This window comes from Salvelinus alpinus, chromosome 11 (genome assembly GCF_045679555.1).
Source record: "Salvelinus alpinus chromosome 11, SLU_Salpinus.1, whole genome shotgun sequence".
NCBI lineage: Eukaryota > Metazoa > Chordata > Actinopteri > Salmoniformes > Salmonidae > Salvelinus > Salvelinus alpinus.
Window position 1 is genome coordinate 23,074,750 of NC_092096.1, and position 16,794 is coordinate 23,091,543.

A 16,794-nucleotide genomic window follows, 5' to 3' on the forward strand; every position below is an offset into this window, starting at 1 on the left:
AGAGAGATGATGGGTCTCTTTTCATTAGCGGGATGAGCAGTTGATTAGATTTGTGTCTTTGACAAGCTAATTGACGGTTGGTGGAGTCAAATACTAAATCACTCTCTCCCTTTCTGTCTCTCTTCTCTATCTGGGGAAGGAGTGAGGATTATTCATGGAGAGATGTCACTGTAATGAGCAGCATCAGAATGCATTAGGGGCCGAGGGCTGGGCTGAGGGGCCTTAAAAAGCCCCCCATCATCACAGAGTGACAGTGTTATGGGTACGTGAGAGGGCTACAATATGCTCCTGTTACAGCCAGGCAAGGCATTATGCACAGACAGAACAGAGGATAAATCCATGCTAGATTCAGACCAGGACAGTAGCGGACTGGCCACCGGCCGGTGGGCTGGTCAACCTCTGGACCGGTGGGCCGCCTGCCTTATACATTTTTTACTACTAATTAAAAAGTTGGCAGAAGGTTGAGCGACACGGGCCAACCCCCCCTTTCCTCCAGGCCCGTTGGTCTATTCCAAACGAATGTCTATGCAACCCTTAGCCCCGCCCCCTTTGTCTCGCTCACACTCACATTGACACTGACAGCTCGAAAACGAGCTACAATAGAAAATGGAAACGCAGAGTAAAAAACGTAAGGGTGGTGCTGAAAAGTTAAGAGACAAAAGAGTCAAAAGTCTTCACTCAAATGCAAGTAAATATAAAAAACGAACCGACTTATTCGGTAGTATTAGTACTAGTACCAGTGGCACCGACGCTAACATCGACGTGCTAGACCGGCAAGAGGAAGACGCCACAACCCGGTTGGCGGGTAAAAGAGTAGACGGAGAGGACAGCGAAGCCAAAAATAGTGCAGCCACAGCGGTAGATATGTGCCTACATGTGTTACAAATACAACATGTTATATCAGAATTTATGAGTGAAATGCAAATACTATTGGTCAGCTACTGATGTTTAAATGTACCAGAAAGGAAGAAAGGAAGAATTGAGGTACAGTAACTGGGTGTTCAAACCGGCTAGTGGAAAAACTCTAATTTAACACCTAGCAAAGCTCTGAATGCCTAGATTTCGACGGTCCTGTGGGGATTTTGTGGGAAACGGCAATCACTTGAGTATCAGTGATTTACTGTCGTATAATTTTACTTAGCTAAAATAAGCATTTTCATTTGATTCTGATTGCTTTTGCCTTGTCGTTCTAAACGCTAAATTGCATTAGACACATACAAACGTTAATTAGCAAATTTTATTTCATACAGCCTTTGGTCACCACATTGAGCCAGGTCACCACACTGAGCCAGGTCACCACATTGAGCCAGGTCACCACACTGAGCCAGGTCACCACACTGAGCCAGGTTACACTGAACAGCTCCATCTACCATCCAGCCATCCATCTACCATCCATCCATATATCTATCCCTCATCCATCCATCCGTCATCCACCATCCATCCATCTATCCACCATCCATCTATCCATCCATCCATCCATCCACATCCATCCATCATCCATCTATCCACCATCCATCCATCCATCAATCTATCCCTCATCCATCCATCCATCCATTCATCATCCACCATCCATCCATCTATCCACCATCCATCCATCCATCATCCATCCAACATCCATCCATCATCCATCTATCCACCATCCATCCATCCATCAATCTATCCCTCATCCATCCATCCATCCATCCATTCATCATCCACCATCCATCCATCCATCCATCTACCCATCCATCCATCTACCCATCCATCCATCTACCCATCCATCCATCTATCCTCAATCAATCAATCCATCCATCCATCCATCCATCCATCCATCCATCCATCCATCCATCCATCCAGTAGGGTCAGGCGTGTTTATACCACACACAGGGCTAACCCTGCTGGAGAACAGAAACAGTTAAACGGGTGTGTGTTCATCTGTTCTGAGGTGAGTGATAAACAGGGTGAATGGGCGCTCTTAGCCTAGCTCACTGGGTTAAACATGTGTGTGACTGATCCCTCAGTAGCAGGCAGATGTGGAGTTTTATCAGCACTGACAAGTTGAGTGTGTAAGCAGACTAACACATTGGGATGAGCAATGAGTAATGAGCAATGAGTAATGACCAATGAGTAATGACCAATGACCAATGACCATGAGAATTGAGAATTGAGAATTGAGAATTGAACAATAAACAGTGACAGTGTATGTTCTCCCCTGGGTGACAGAGTGTGTTCTCCCCTGAGTGACAGAGTGTGTTCTCCCCTGAGTGACAGAGTGTGTTCTCCCCTGGGTGACAGAGTGTGTTCTCCCCTGGGTGACAGAGTGTGTTCTCCCCTGGGTGACAGAGTGTGTTCTCCCCTGGGTGACAGAGTGTGTTCTCCCCTGGGTGACAGAGTGTGTTCTCCCCTGGGTGACAGAGTGTGTTCTCCCCTGGGTGACAGTGTGTGTTCTCCCCTGGGTGACAGTGTGTGTTCTCCCCTGGGTGACAGAGTGTCTTCTCCCCTGGGTGACAGAGTGTGTTCTCCCCTGGGTGACAGAGTGTGTTCTCCCCTGGGTGACAGAGTGTCTTCTCCCCTGGGTGACAGAGTGTCTTCTCCCCTGGGTGACAGAGTGTGTTCTCCCCTGGGTGACAGAGTGTGTTCTCCCCTGAGTGACAGAGTGTGTTCTCCCCTGAGTGACAGAGTGTGTTCTCCCCTGGGTGACAGAGTGTGTTCTCCCCTGGGCGACAGAGTGTGTTCTCCCCTGGGCGACAGAGTGTGTTCTCCCCTGGGCGACAGAGTGTGTTCTCCCCTGGGTGACAGTGTGTGTTCTCCCCTGAGTGACAGAGTGTGTTCTCCCCTGGGTGACAGTGTGTGTTCTCCCCTGAGTGACAGTGTGTGTTCTCCCCTGAGTGACAGTGTGTGTTCTCACCTGGGTGACAGAGTGTGTTCTCACCTGGGTGACAGAGTGTGTTCTCCCCTGGGCGACAGAGTGTGTTCTCTCCTGGGTGACAGAGTGTGTTCTCCCCTGGGTGACAGAGTGTGTTCTCCCCTGGGTGACAGAGTGTGTTCTCCCCTGGGTGACAGAGTGTCTTCTCCCCTGGGTGACAGAGTGTCTTCTCCCCTGGGTGACAGTGTGTGTGTAATAATTGCTGGTGTAGTGTGTACAGTATGTGCATGTGTGTGTGTGTCACTTGTGTGATTCACTTGGTGGGTACTGGTGGCGTGTGTGTGTGTGTGTGTGTGTGTGTGTGTGTGTGTGTGTGTGTGTGTGTGTGTGTGTGTGTGTGTGTGTGTGTGTGTGTGTGTGTGTGTGTGTGTGTGTGTGTGTGTGTGTGTGTGTGTATCTGCATTCTCACCTGGGTGATGCGTGGGTGTGTACACTTGCTGTTGAGTCCATTGCGCTCCAGCCACTGGCTCTCAGGGTGGGGACAGTGCTGCTTGAGGGTGCAGCGGTTCTCCCCCTTACACCACACACAGCCAAACAGGGGGTCAGCCTTCAGACACAGGCCACAGCTACCCCTCTGGGCATCACACTTGTACAGATGAACTGATGGGGGAAGGGGGGGAGGAGGGGAGGGGAGGGGAGAGATCAGGTTAACAACACATCACACACATATACTTGATTTCAATCAATCAATCACATGCATTTATAAAGCCATTTGTACATCAGAAATTGTAACAAAGTGCTTTACACCCAGCCTAGATTTAAAATGATAGCCGTCATGATGTATATTGGTAAATGTGGGTGAGAACTGTTCAGAACCGGTATACCAATCACAGTCAGCATTTTAGTATTTCCAGAACATGGACAGTATTTGAATCATATTGTGGGAAGCATCATTTGTTTATACTGTATCTCTGTACCTTGTTCTCTGTCTCAATCCTTCTCTCTTGCTTCTGTCTCACTCCCTCTCCCTCTCCCCCATCTCTTTCTCTATCTCCCTCCCCCTTTCCCCCTCCCTACCGCCCCTCCTCTCTCTCTCTCTCTCTCTCTCTCTCTCTCTCGCTCTCTCTCTCTCTCTCTCTCTCTCTCTCTCTCTCTCTCTCTCTCTCTCTCTCTCTCGCGCGCTCTCTCTCTCGCGCTCTCTCTCGCTCTCTCCTTCTCTCTCTCATTTAGCTGCTGCGACCAGAAGCTTCTTGCCTCTGCTCATCCACTAGTTTAACATTTCATCTCCATGGAAACCAGACAGGTTTTTAATTGCCATTAGATGCTTGTGTGATTTGTCCATCAAATGATGCCTCCAGAGTAGCCTTCTCCCCGGGTAGCTAATGGGAGAGAAGGAGGAGGAATTCATCTTTATCTCTAACTGTCTCTCTTTCTACTGTCTCTCTTTCTATTTATCTCCCTCTCTCTCCCTGTCTCTCCCTCTCTCTCCCTCTCTCTCTCCCTGTCTCTCCATGGACACAAAATGTTTCTATACATCCATTCAAATGTGAACACAAATGTGAGCGCAAATAAATCTAATTGCAAAGCCAGCGAGGTGCAGTTAATCGTTGTCATTAGTGATTCTATTTGTACTGTATGGGTTTAAACCAACTAGTACCATCATGCATGGTTTAGTCCTTGTACATATATAATATACAGTTATAGTCGGAAGTTTACATACACCTTAGACAAATACATTTAAACTCAGTTTTTCACAATTCCTGACATTTAATCCTAGTAAAAATTCCCTCTTAGATCAGTTAGGATCACCACTTTATTTGTGTCACGACTTCCACCGAAGGTAGTTCCTCTCCCTGTTCGCTCGGCGGTCGGCGTCGCCGGTCTACTAGCCATCACCGATCCCTTTTTCCTTTTCTGTTTGTTTTGTCTTTGGTTATTTCACAACTGGTTTCAATTGACTTCATTTCTGTGTGTATATATTTACGCTGTTGCCTGCCTAGGTTTGTGCGGGATTATTTATTGTGATGTTGCCTGCCAAGGGTTGTGTGGGATTGTTTATTGTGATGTTGCCTGCCTAGGGTTGTGTGGGATTGTTTATTGTGATGTTGCCTGCCTAGGGTTGTGTGGGATTATTTATTGTGATGTTGCCTGCCTAGGGTTGTGTGGGATTATTTATTGTGATGTTGCCTGCCTAGGGTTGTGTGGGATTATTTATTGTGATGTTGCCTGCCTAGGGTTGTGTGGGATTATTTATTGTGATGTTGCCTGCCTAGGGTTGTGTGGGATTATTTGTTGTGATGTTGCCTGCCTAGGGTTGTGTGGGATTATTTATTGTGATGTTGCCTGCCTAGGGTTGTGTGGGATTATTTATTGTGATGTTGCCTGCCTAGGGTTGTGTGGGATTATTTATTGTGATGTTGCCTGCCTAGGGTTGTGTGGGATTATTTATTGTGATGTTGCCTGCCTAGGGTTGTGTGGGATTATTTATTGTGATGTTGCCTGCCTAGGGTTGTGTGGGATTATTTATTGTGATGTTGCCTGCCTAGGGTTGTGTGGGATTATTTATTGTGATGTTGCTCGGTTAGGTTGTGCCCATTTTTGTTTCACGCATTTATACTGAGTTTGTATAAATTTAAGAGCTTTGTTTGTTCCTCCTTTCGTGAGTAATGGGTTTATCTGTTGTCGAGGGCGTTTGATTTTTGTATTGTGCTTTACCTGTATTTGGTGGACTTGCCCATTAAAATTACGCATCTCGGACATCTCTGCTCTCCTGCGCCTGACTCCTTCACCTACCTCCTAACGCAATACTGTCACAATTTGAAGAATGTGAAATGTCAGAATAATAGTAGAGAGAATTATTTATTTGTTATTTCTTTCATCACATTCCCAGTGGGTCAGAAGTTTACAAAAACTCAGTTTAACTTGGGTCAAACGTTTCAGTTTAACTTGGGTCAAACGTTTCAGGTAGCACAAGCTTCCTACAATAAGTTGGGTGAATTTTGGCCCATTCCTCCTGACAGAGCAGGTGTAACTGAATCAGGTTTGTTGGCCTCCTTGCTCGCACAGGCCTTTCAGTTCTTGGCACAAATTTTCTATAGGATTGAGGTCAGGGCTTTGTGATGGCTACTCCAATACCTTGACTTTGTTGTCCTTAAGCCATTTTGCCACAACTTTGGAGTATGTTTGAGTTCATTGTCCATTTGGAAGACCCATTTGCGACCATGCTTAAACTTCCAGACCGATGTCTTGAGATGTTACTTCAATATATCCACATAATTTTCCTTCCTCATGAAGCCATCTATTTTGTAAAGGGCACCAGTCCCTCCTGCAGAAAAGCACCCCCACAACATGATGCTGCCACCCCCGTGCTTCACGGTTGGGATGCTGTTCTTCGGCTTGCAAGCCTCCCCCTTTTTCCTCCAAACATAACGATGGTCATTATGGCCAAGCAGTTCTATTTTTGTTTCATCAGACCAGAGGACATTGCTCCAAAAAGTACGATCTATTTTCCCATGTGCAGTTGCAAACCGTAGTCTGTTTTTTTATGGCGGTGTTGAAGCAGTGGCTTCTTCCTTTCTGAGCGGCCATTCAGGTTATGTCGATATAGGACTCGTTTTACTGTGGATATAGATACTTTTGTGCCTGTTTCCTCCATTCATCTTCACAAGGTCCTTTGCTGTTGTTCTGGGATTGATTTGCACTTTTCACACCAAAGTACGTTCATCTCTAGGAGACAGAGCGCGTCTCCTTCCTGAGTGGTATGACGGCTGCGGGGTCCCATGGTGTTTATACTTGCGTACTATTGTTTGTACAGATCCACGTGGTACCTTCAGGCATTTGGAAATTGCTCCCAAGGATGAACCAGACTTGTGGAGGTCTACCATTTTTTTCTGAGGTCTTGGCTAATTTCTTTTGATTTTCCCATGATGTCAAGCAAAGAGGCACTGAATTTGAAGGTAGGCCTTGCAACACATCCACAGGTACACCTCCAATTGACTCAAATTATGTACATTAGCCTATCAGAAGCTTCTAAAGCAATGACATACTTTTCTGGAATTTTCCAAGCTGTTTGAAGACACAGTAAACTTAGTGTATGTTTAGTGTATTGTGATACAGTGAATTATAAGTGAAATAATTTGTCTGTAAACAATTTTTGTAAAAATGACTTGTGTCATGCACAAAGTAGATGTCCTAACCGACTTGCCAAAACTATAGTTTGTTAACAAGAAACTTGTGGAGTGGTTGAAAAACGAGTTTTATTAATGACTCCAACCTAAGTGTATGTAAACTTCCGACTTCAACTGTATATCTCTATTTTTTTTATCGCTTTGGTATTATTTTCACAAGTATGTGTTCAAATTTCACAACTCTTAGTACAAAACTCAAAACAGATAATCAAAAAGGCTGTTTGTTCAAAACGTAAAGTACATTTTCATTTGAATAAGTACAACACACAAAATCAGTAACTTTTTCACCAAACCTAATCAGTGTAGAAATAGCTTTCATAGAAAGTAATTGCCGTTGACAATGCAATGCTCATTATACCTTTCATTTGATTATCTTCTCATTATTTTGTTTAAATACATTTGACCATCACTTAATCCAGTGTTTAATGGTTAATCACTTAACCGTTTGGTAAACCTATAGATTTAAACTGGTTTATCTACTCTATATTGATTTTGAAAACAACAGAAAAAAAATGTGTTTGTAAAGTATAAACATCTAAAATACATGTATAATACATGATAAACATACATTATGACTAGACATTATTTATAATTGATTCCACATAGTGATAACCACAATTGGTCACCATATAATAGGGTGTGTGTGAACACTTGATATTTCTTTCAACATGGAGCAGATAGACAGCAAGGGAGAAGAAGAAATCAAAGAGCTCGTGGACAAGGGGCCCGTCAGAGAGTTGGGCATGTGCCTCATCAAAGAGGTCAAAGAGGTGGACATCAGAGAGAGGGAGGCAGACGGCAGGGAAGTGTTGTGACTAATGAAGTCCGGACGACCGTTGTTGGTCATGTGGTAAACAGATGTCTTACCATGGCAGAGGTTGACAGCTTAGTTCACCCCAACCTGAAAAGATCAACTGTCAATTCTATCATGAGAACATTTTACCAAGAAAAGCGGTAAGTCTGCAGGATATGCACTATGCCTTACCATTACATTTACAGTCAATTACATATTGCAATGCATGTAAATTCACAACACATGTTCCAGTATTGTTCCAGTATGATCTATTGACAGTAAACTCTGTTCTACTGTCAGACAGAAGACCCCATGGTGGTGGCCGTCTGCTGATCAACTAGCAGTAGTGGGCCGTGGTGGAAATGGTGAGGGCCAGGAACTACAGTGGGGCAAAAAGTATTTAGTCAGCCACCAATTGTGCAAGTTCTCCCACTTAAAAAGATGAGAGAGGCCTGTAATTTTCATCATAGGTACACTTCAACCATGACAGACAAAATGAGAAAAAATAATCCAGAAAATCACATTGTAGGATTTTTAATGAATTTATTTGCAAATTATGGTGGAAAATAAGTATTTGGTCACCTACAAACAAGCAAGATTTCTGGCTCTCACAGACCTGTAACTTCTTCTTTAAGAGGCTCCTCTGTCCTCCACTAGTTACCTGTATTAATGGCACCTGTTTGAATTTGTTATCAGTATAAAAGACACCTGTCCACAACCTCAAACAGTCACACTCCAAACTCCACTATGGCCAAGACCAAAGAGCTGTCAAAGGACACCAGAAACAAACTTGTAGACCTGCACCAGGCTGGGAAGACAATCTGCAATAGGTAAGCAGCTTGGTTTGAAGAAATCAACTGTGGGAGCAATTATTAGGAAATGGAAGACATACAAGACCACTGATAATCTCCCTCGATCTGGGGCTCCACGCAAGATCTCACCCCGTGGGGTCAAAATGATCACAAGAACGGTGAGCAAAAATCCCAGAACCACACGGGGGGACCTAGTGAATGACCTGCAGAGAGCTGGTACCAAAGTAACAAAGCCTACCATCAGTAACACACTACGCCGCCAGGGACTCAAATCCTGCAGTGCCAGACGTGTCCCCCTGCTTAAGCCAGTACATGTCCAGGCCCGTCTGAAGTTTGCTAGAGAGCATTTGGATGATCCAGAAGAAGATTGGGAGAATGTCATATGGTCAGATGAAACCAAAATAGAACTTTTTGGTAAAAACTCAACTTGTCGTGTTTGGAGGACAAAGAATGCTGAGTTGCATCCAAAGAACACCATACCTACTGTGAAGCATGGGGGTGGAAACATCATGCTTTGGGGCTGTTTTTCTGCAAAGGGACCAGGACGACTGATCCGTGTAAAGGAAAGAATGAATGGGGCCATGTATCGTGAGATTTTGAGTGAAAACCTCCTTCCATCAGCAAGGGCATTGAAGATGAAACGTGGCTGGGTCTTTCAGCATGACAATGATCCCAAACACACCGCCCGGGCAACGAAGGAGTGGCTTCGTAAGAAGCATTTCAAGGTCCTGGAGTGGCCTAGCCAGTCTCCAGATCTCAACCCCATAGAAAATCTTTGGAGGGAGTTGAAAGTCCATGTTGCCCAGCAACAGCCCCAAAACATCACTGCTCTAGAGGAGATCTGCTTGGAGGAATGGGCCAAAATACCAGCAACAGTGTGTGAAAACCTTGTGAAGACTTACAGAAAACGTTTGACCTCTGTCACTGCCAACAAAGGGTATATAACAAAGTATTGAGATAAATTTTTGTTATTGACCAAATACTTATTTTCCACCATAATTTGCAAATAAATTCATTAAAAATCCTACAATGTGATTTTCTGGATTTTTTTTCCTCATTTTGTCTGTCATAGTTGAAGTGTACCTATGATGAAAATTACAGGCCTCTCTCATCTTTTTAAGTGGGAGAACTTGCACAATTGGTGGCTGACTAAATACTTTTTTGCCCCACTGTATATATGGCTGTCCGAAATAAAGCAGGCCATTAAGGAGAACGATGACACCTTTGCCAAGGTGGCATCCATCAGCCTACCAATAATCATCTGCCTTTTGAAGAGGCTCCAGGTATCTATGAAACACATTTACCTGGTGCCTTTTGAAGAGGCTCCAGGTATCTATGAAACACATTTACCTGGTGCCTTTTGAAGAGGCTCCAGGTATCTATGAAACACATTTACCTGGTGCCTTTTGAAGAGGCTCCAGGTATCTATGAAACACATTGACCTGGTGCCTTTGGAGAGAAACAACGACCGGGTGAAACAACTGCAGGCTGAGTATGTTCAGGTACAGCACCATATACTGTATTACTGTTACTATTAATGTACATGCTACTTCACAATATCATATTGGAACTATAAAAATACTATAAAAATAACTAACCCAAATATATGTTTAGAGGGTGATGGTGCTTAATGCTGCTGTGAACCATCACAAGTATATCTTTGTTGATGAAGCGGGCTTCAACCTGGCCAAAGCTTGGCGCCATGGGCGGAACCTCATCGGCCAACGGGCGACCGTCCAAGTGCCTGGACAATGTGGGGGAAACAACTCCATGTGCGCAGCTATCTCTGAAGATGGTGTGGTAGGACGTAGGCAATTACTAGGATCCTACCACGCTGCACACCTCATTGTGTTTCTCAATGAAATTGAAGGGGTCACCTATGTCATTGTGTGGGACAATGTCAGGTTCCAACATGCAGAGGTGGTTCAGGCAGGGTTTCGGGCCCATCCTCGATTCGTGACCCTATACCAGCCCCCATGCTCTCCTTTCAACCCTAATGAGGATATTTAGTTCCGCATGGAGGTGGGCGATCAACATCCCCATAAGCATGCCACCCTCCTTCTGGCCATGGATGAGGCATGCAGATACATCAACGGAGACCAATGTCAGGCTTGGAATCACCAGCCCAAAAGGTATTTCCCGCGGTGCATGAACAATGAGGACATTCACTGTGATGTGGATGAGAATTTATGGCCAAATGCTCAAAAGGGAAAGGGAACAGGCCAGGCTTGATGCAAATTATTGCGTGCTAAACATTATGTTTAATTTTCATTCATTTAAGTTGTTTCATTTAATGTCTTACATGTGATTACAGACAGTACACCTGTACATCTTCATTGATCACACCTTTGATTACACATTGAATTTATATTATGGAAATTATAGATTTTCGGTCAATTTTGTTGGGTAATATAAGTGTATTGCCTAATGTTAAAACTACTAAATTGAAAATATATAATTATGTTGTTTTGGTGATTAAACCAACGTTCTCATTACATTTGACAATAAACGTATATGTTGGTTGTGTGGTGAGATGTTTACAATCCAAATGAACGCACCCTGACAGGTTTTGAATGAACGACTGGCTGCCTTACACACGTGACCAGTTTAGAGTTTTGTACTAAGAGTTGTGAAAATAGAACCAAAGTGATAACAAAAGACTGTATTAACCATTACTAGATAGATAGATAGATAGTCACTGTTAGTATAGCATATTGAATATTCTCTTTTAGTGTATGCGAATGTGGTCTGTGGTAATATGCTGCTGGGCGGAGGGAGACATCTGACAGAGGAAGGTGTGAAGCTAACAAGCACCACAGAGAAAGGCGTGATGCTAACAAGCACCACAGAGAAAGGCGTGATGCTAACAAGCACCACAGAGAAAGGTGTGACGCTAACAAGCACCACAGAGAAAGGTGTGAAGCTAACAAGCACCACAGAGAAAGTCGTGATGCTAACAAGCACCACAGAGGAAGGTGTGAAGCTAACAAGCACCACAGAGAAAGGCGTGAAGCTAACAAGCACCACAGAGGAAGGTGTGAAGCTAACAAGCACCACAGAGGAAGGTGTGAAGCTAACAAGCACCACAGAGAAAGGCGTGAAGCTAACAAGCACCACAGAGAAAGGCGTGAAGCTAACAAGCACCACAGAGGAAGATGTAAAGCTAACAAGCACCACAGAGAAAGGTGTGAAGCTAACAAGCACAACAGAGAAAGGCGTGAAGCTAAAAAGCACCACAGAGGAAGTTGTGAAGCTAACAAGCACCACAGAGGAAGTTGTGAAGCTAACAAGCACCACAGAGAAAGGTGTGAAGCTAACAAACACCACAGAGGAAGTTGTGAAGCTAACAAGCACCACAGAGGAAGTTGTGAAGCTAACAAGCACCACAGAGGAAGTTGTGAAGCTAACAAGCACCACAGAGGAAGTTGTGAAGCTAACAAGCACCACAGAGGAAGTTGTGAAGCTAACAAGCACCACAGAGGAAGTTGTGAAGCTAACAAGCACCACAGAGAAAGGTGTGAAGCTAACAAGCACCACAGAGGAAGTTGTGAAGCTAACAAGCACCACAGAGGAAGTTGTGAAGCTAACAAGCACCACAGAGGAAGTTGTGAAGCTAACAAGCACCACAGAGAAAGGGAGACGAGAGAGAGAGGGAGGGAGAGAGAGAGAGGGAAAGAGAGAGGGAGGGAGAGAGAGAGGGAGGAAAGAGATGTCGACTGGAGAGATGGAAAAAGGAAAGAGGACGTGGCGAGACGAGCGGTGTGAAGCTAACGAGGTGAACAGAAGGAGGGAAAAGAGAGAGCAGAGGGAAATTAGGTGTGAGAGATGGAGAATAAGGGAGAGAAAGAGGGAGATGAGAGAAGAGGCAAAGTTATAACCAGACGCTGCCGCCCACCGCAGCAAAGTAATGCCACTTCTGTGTCTGTGCCGGTGTCAGGGGGATGGATACCGCCGCAACTGCCCGCCTGTTGCCATGGAGACCGGCTACACAGGCAACGGCGGTGATCGGGTGGGGTGTGTGTGGATGTGTGTGTGTGTGGGTGTGAGGGGGGCGTCCTGACCTTTATTGTCGGCGGGGTTGTCGATGCTGAAGTCTCCGTTCCAGATGACCGTCAGGTCCACAGGGAGGCTGCTCATCTCCATCCCATCATATGAGTACTGTTGTCGCCATGGGGACCCAGAGAGGGGGAGATAGGGGGGTGAGATGGAGAGAAAGGAGGAGAGAGAGAACGATGAGAGAGAGAACGAGGAGAGAGAGAACGAGGAGCGAGAGTAAAGGGGAGAGAGAGAGAGAGCACCAGAGAGAGAGAAGGGGGGGGGGGGTAGAGGAAAAGGCATTTGAAGAGCAGAAGTACTGTAAACACTCAAGCCAGGTAGAGTACATCTTCACAGACAACTACGTATCAAAGCTAGTCAGAGTGTTTGAGACTCTCCCATTCAACAGCAGCATATCATATTAGCATATCATTCAGCATAGAAACCCTTTCACTGAGAGTCTTTCATTTCATACCAACCGTTGTTCCAGAACGGAATGACACATAATAGTATTGCTGAGGGAAGCTGGAATTTAGAGAGGGCATTTCAACTCATCAAGGCTCTGTGCACATGTACAATGAGAGACATATCCTTGGGCATGGAGGACTGGTTCCAGACAGTGTACTGTAGGTACTAGCTCAATAGTACTGATTACTAGAAATGAGGAACCTGTATTGAGATTCTACAGTCACTGGCTCTCCAGACAGACCTGAGATAGAGTTGTGCATCTTCTCACTTTCACAAATAACTTCAAATATGTCTCTGACCAACTCTCTCGCTATCTCTCTCCGAATGATCCTCTTGACCGTAAGCAGTTAGGCTTCAAGACGGGTCACTCAAATGCGACTGCTCTTCTCTGTGTCATGGAGGCACTCCGCACTGCCAAAGCTGACTCTCTCTCCTCTGTCCTCATCCTCCTAGATGTATCCTCTGCCTTCGACACCGTGCACCATCAGATCCTCCTCTCCAGCCTCTCAGGGCTGGGTGTCTCAGGCTCTATCAGATCCTCCTCTCCACCCTCTCAGGGCTGGGTGTCTCAGGCTCTATCAGATCCTCCTCTCCAGCCTCTCAGGGCTGGGTGTCTCAGGCTCTATCAGATCCTCCTCTCCAGCCTCTCAGGGCTGGGTGTCTCAGGCTCTATCAGATCCTCCTCTCCACCCTCTCAGGGCTGGGTGTCTCAGGCTCTATCAGATCCTCCTCTCCAGCCTCTCAGGGCTGGATGTCTCAGGCTCTATCAGATCCTCCTCTCCACCCTCTCAGGGCTGGGTGTCTCAGGCTCTATCAGATCCTCCTCTCCAGCCTCTCAGGGCTGGATGTCTCAGGCTCTATCAGATCCTCCTCTCCACCCTCTCAGGGCTGGGTGTCTCAGGCTCTATCAGATCCTCCTCTCCAGCCTCTCAGGGCTGGGAGTCTCAGGCTCTGCACACTCTTGGATTGCATCCTAGTTGGCAGGCCGCTCCTACCAGGTGACGTGGAGAGGCTCTGCACCACATACTCTCACTACTGGTGTCCCATAGGGCATGGTTCTAGGCCCTCTCCTCTTCTCTCTATAGCCCAAGTCACTGGGCTCTGTCATATCCTCACATGGTCTCTTCTATCATTGCTATGCGGATGACACTCAACTACTTTTCTCCTTCCCCCCCTTCTTCACCCCGGTGGTGACACGCATCTCTGCGTGCCTGGTAGATATCTCAGCTTGGATGTCGGCCCACCACTTCAAGCTCAACCTCAACAAGACAGAGCTGCTTTTCATCCCACGGAAGGCCTCTCCGCTCCAAGACTTCTCCATCACGGTTGACAACTCCACGGTGTCCCCCTCCCAGAGTGCAAATAACCTTGGCATGACCCTGGACAACACCCTGTCATTCACTGCAAACAACAAAGCAGTGACTCGCTCCTGAAGGTCGTGCTCCTCAACATCCGTAGAGTACGAGCCTACCTCACAGAGTACGAGTCATCTCCGTCTGGACTACCGCAACTGTTGGCTGGGCTCCCCGCTTGTGCCATCAAACCCCTGCAATTTATCCAGAATACTGCAGCCTGCCTGGTGTTCAACCTTCCCATGTTCTCCCACGTCACCCCACTTCTCTGCACACTCCACTGGCTTCCAGTCGAAGCTCACATCCACTACAAGACCAGCAGCAAGAGGAACTGCCCCTCCCTGCCGAAATATATATATTTTGTGAACTAACACTCGCACTTGACTTTGCTTATAGCTACTGTGATACACTACATGACTGAAAGTATGTGGACATCTGCTCGTCGAACATCTCATTCCAAAATCATGGACATTCATATGGAGTTGGTCCCTCCTTTACTGCTATAACAGCCTCCACTCTTCTGGGAAGGCTTTCCACTAGATGTTGGAACATTGCTGCGGGGACTTGCTTCCATTCAGCCACAAGAACATTAGTGAAGTCGGGCACTGATGTTGGGCGAGTAGGCCTGGCTAGCAGTCGGCGTTCCAATTCATCTCAAAGGTGTTCGATGGGATTGAAGTCAGGGCTCTGTGCAGGCTAGTCAAATTCTTCCACAGCGATCTCGACAAACCATTTCCGTATGGACCTCACTTTGTGCACGGGAGCATTGTCATGCTGAAACAGGAAAGGGCCTTCCCCAAACTGTTGCCACAAAGTTGGAAGCACACACTCGTCTAGAATGTCATTGTATGTTGTAGCATTAAGATTTCCCTTCACTGGAACTAAAACAGCCCCAGACCATTATTCCTCCTCCACCAAACTTTACAGTTGGCACTATGCCTTCGGACAGGTAGCGTTCTCCTGGCATCCGCCAAATCTATATTAATCCATCGGACTGGCAGATGGTGAAGTGTGATTCATACTCGGCCATGGAAACCCATTTCATGAAGCTCCCGATGAACAGTTCTTGTGCTGACGTTGCTTCCAGAGTCAGTTTGGAACTCGGGAGTGAGTGTTGCAACTGAGGACAGACGATTTTTACTCGCTACGCATTTCAGCACTCGGCAGTCCCGTTCTGTGAGCTTGTGTGGCCTACCACTTTGTGGCTGAGCTGTTGTTGCTCCTAGACATTTCCACTTTACAATAACAACACAGCAACTGATTTGTTGGAAAGGTGGCATCCTATGATGGTGCCACGTTGAAAGTCACTGAGCTCTTCAGTAAGGCCATTCTACGGCCAATGTTTGTCTATGGAAATGGCATGGTTGTGTGCTCGATTTTATATGAAATAGCCAAATTTCCTAGTTTGAAGGGGTGTCCACATACTTTTGTATATTTAGTGCATGTGGTTGTACCACCTAGCTATCTTAAGATGAATGCACTAACTTTATGTCGCTTAGTGACTAAACGGTCAATGTAAATATCAAATACATTCCTTCCAACATGCTTTATATCCACAATTTCCATTCATTGTGTACACCTAAACACACATACACAAACTTCCCTATTCATCCCGTTGAATAAGGGAGTCTGACAACTTTACACCGCCCAACACACACCATCAGCCCCTATACTCACCGAGGTGTTCTGGCACTGAACACAGCTGCTGTTGAAGCGGAGCGCGGGCACCCTCTGCTCCACGCCCTGGATGGTGAGCAGACACTCATAGCCCCTCTGTCCTGACTGTGGCTGGGGAAGGTTCTTGGCCCGCAGGGTGATGGGCTTCACCACGTTGACCGGCACCAGGATGCGCTCGGTGGGCAGCAGCTGGGGACACTCCTGTAAAAGCCACAGGGAGAGCTGGTCAGGAGGACCAAAACGACAGGAGCCAGACGTCAACAGTGTGTTACTCCCAATACACACTTGTTTCACACTGTGGATTTGGCATAGTTTACTTTACTCGTGGTTGTCAAGAGAGAAAACGTCAACAAGAAGTATTGACTATGTTATGATATTTTGGGGTATACTTTGAGGTCAACATCATACCGTATCGGCCATTCTAGGACAATAGTGAACCTACGTCCGAGTAGGGTTCAACCCTGTAGAAATCACCCTACAGGCCCAAGTCACTCCTCACATCTACATGGTTAATACAGACACCATATCTAACTGTGAAACAACATTATAAATGGTAGGAATTATGAATGTGTTTTGGCGACTATGGTTGGGTTTGGTTGGGTAGTTATCTCTGGTAGAGTTAGTG

General features: G+C 46.0%; 1 protein-coding gene across 1 annotated transcript in view; it reads right to left on the reverse strand.

Moving 5' to 3' along the window:
- Window positions 1–16,794, reverse strand: part of plxna4 (plexin A4) — a 559,926-nt gene that overhangs the window by 120,150 nt on the left and 422,982 nt on the right. The window contains exons 10-12 of the mRNA XM_071332139.1: window positions 16,170–16,370; window positions 12,699–12,795; window positions 3,315–3,505 (exon numbers count right to left, since the gene is read on the reverse strand). Coding sequence (XP_071188240.1) covers window positions 3,315–3,505; window positions 12,699–12,795; window positions 16,170–16,370 — 489 coding nt within the window. The remainder of the gene's footprint in view (window positions 1–3,314; window positions 3,506–12,698; window positions 12,796–16,169; window positions 16,371–16,794) is intronic.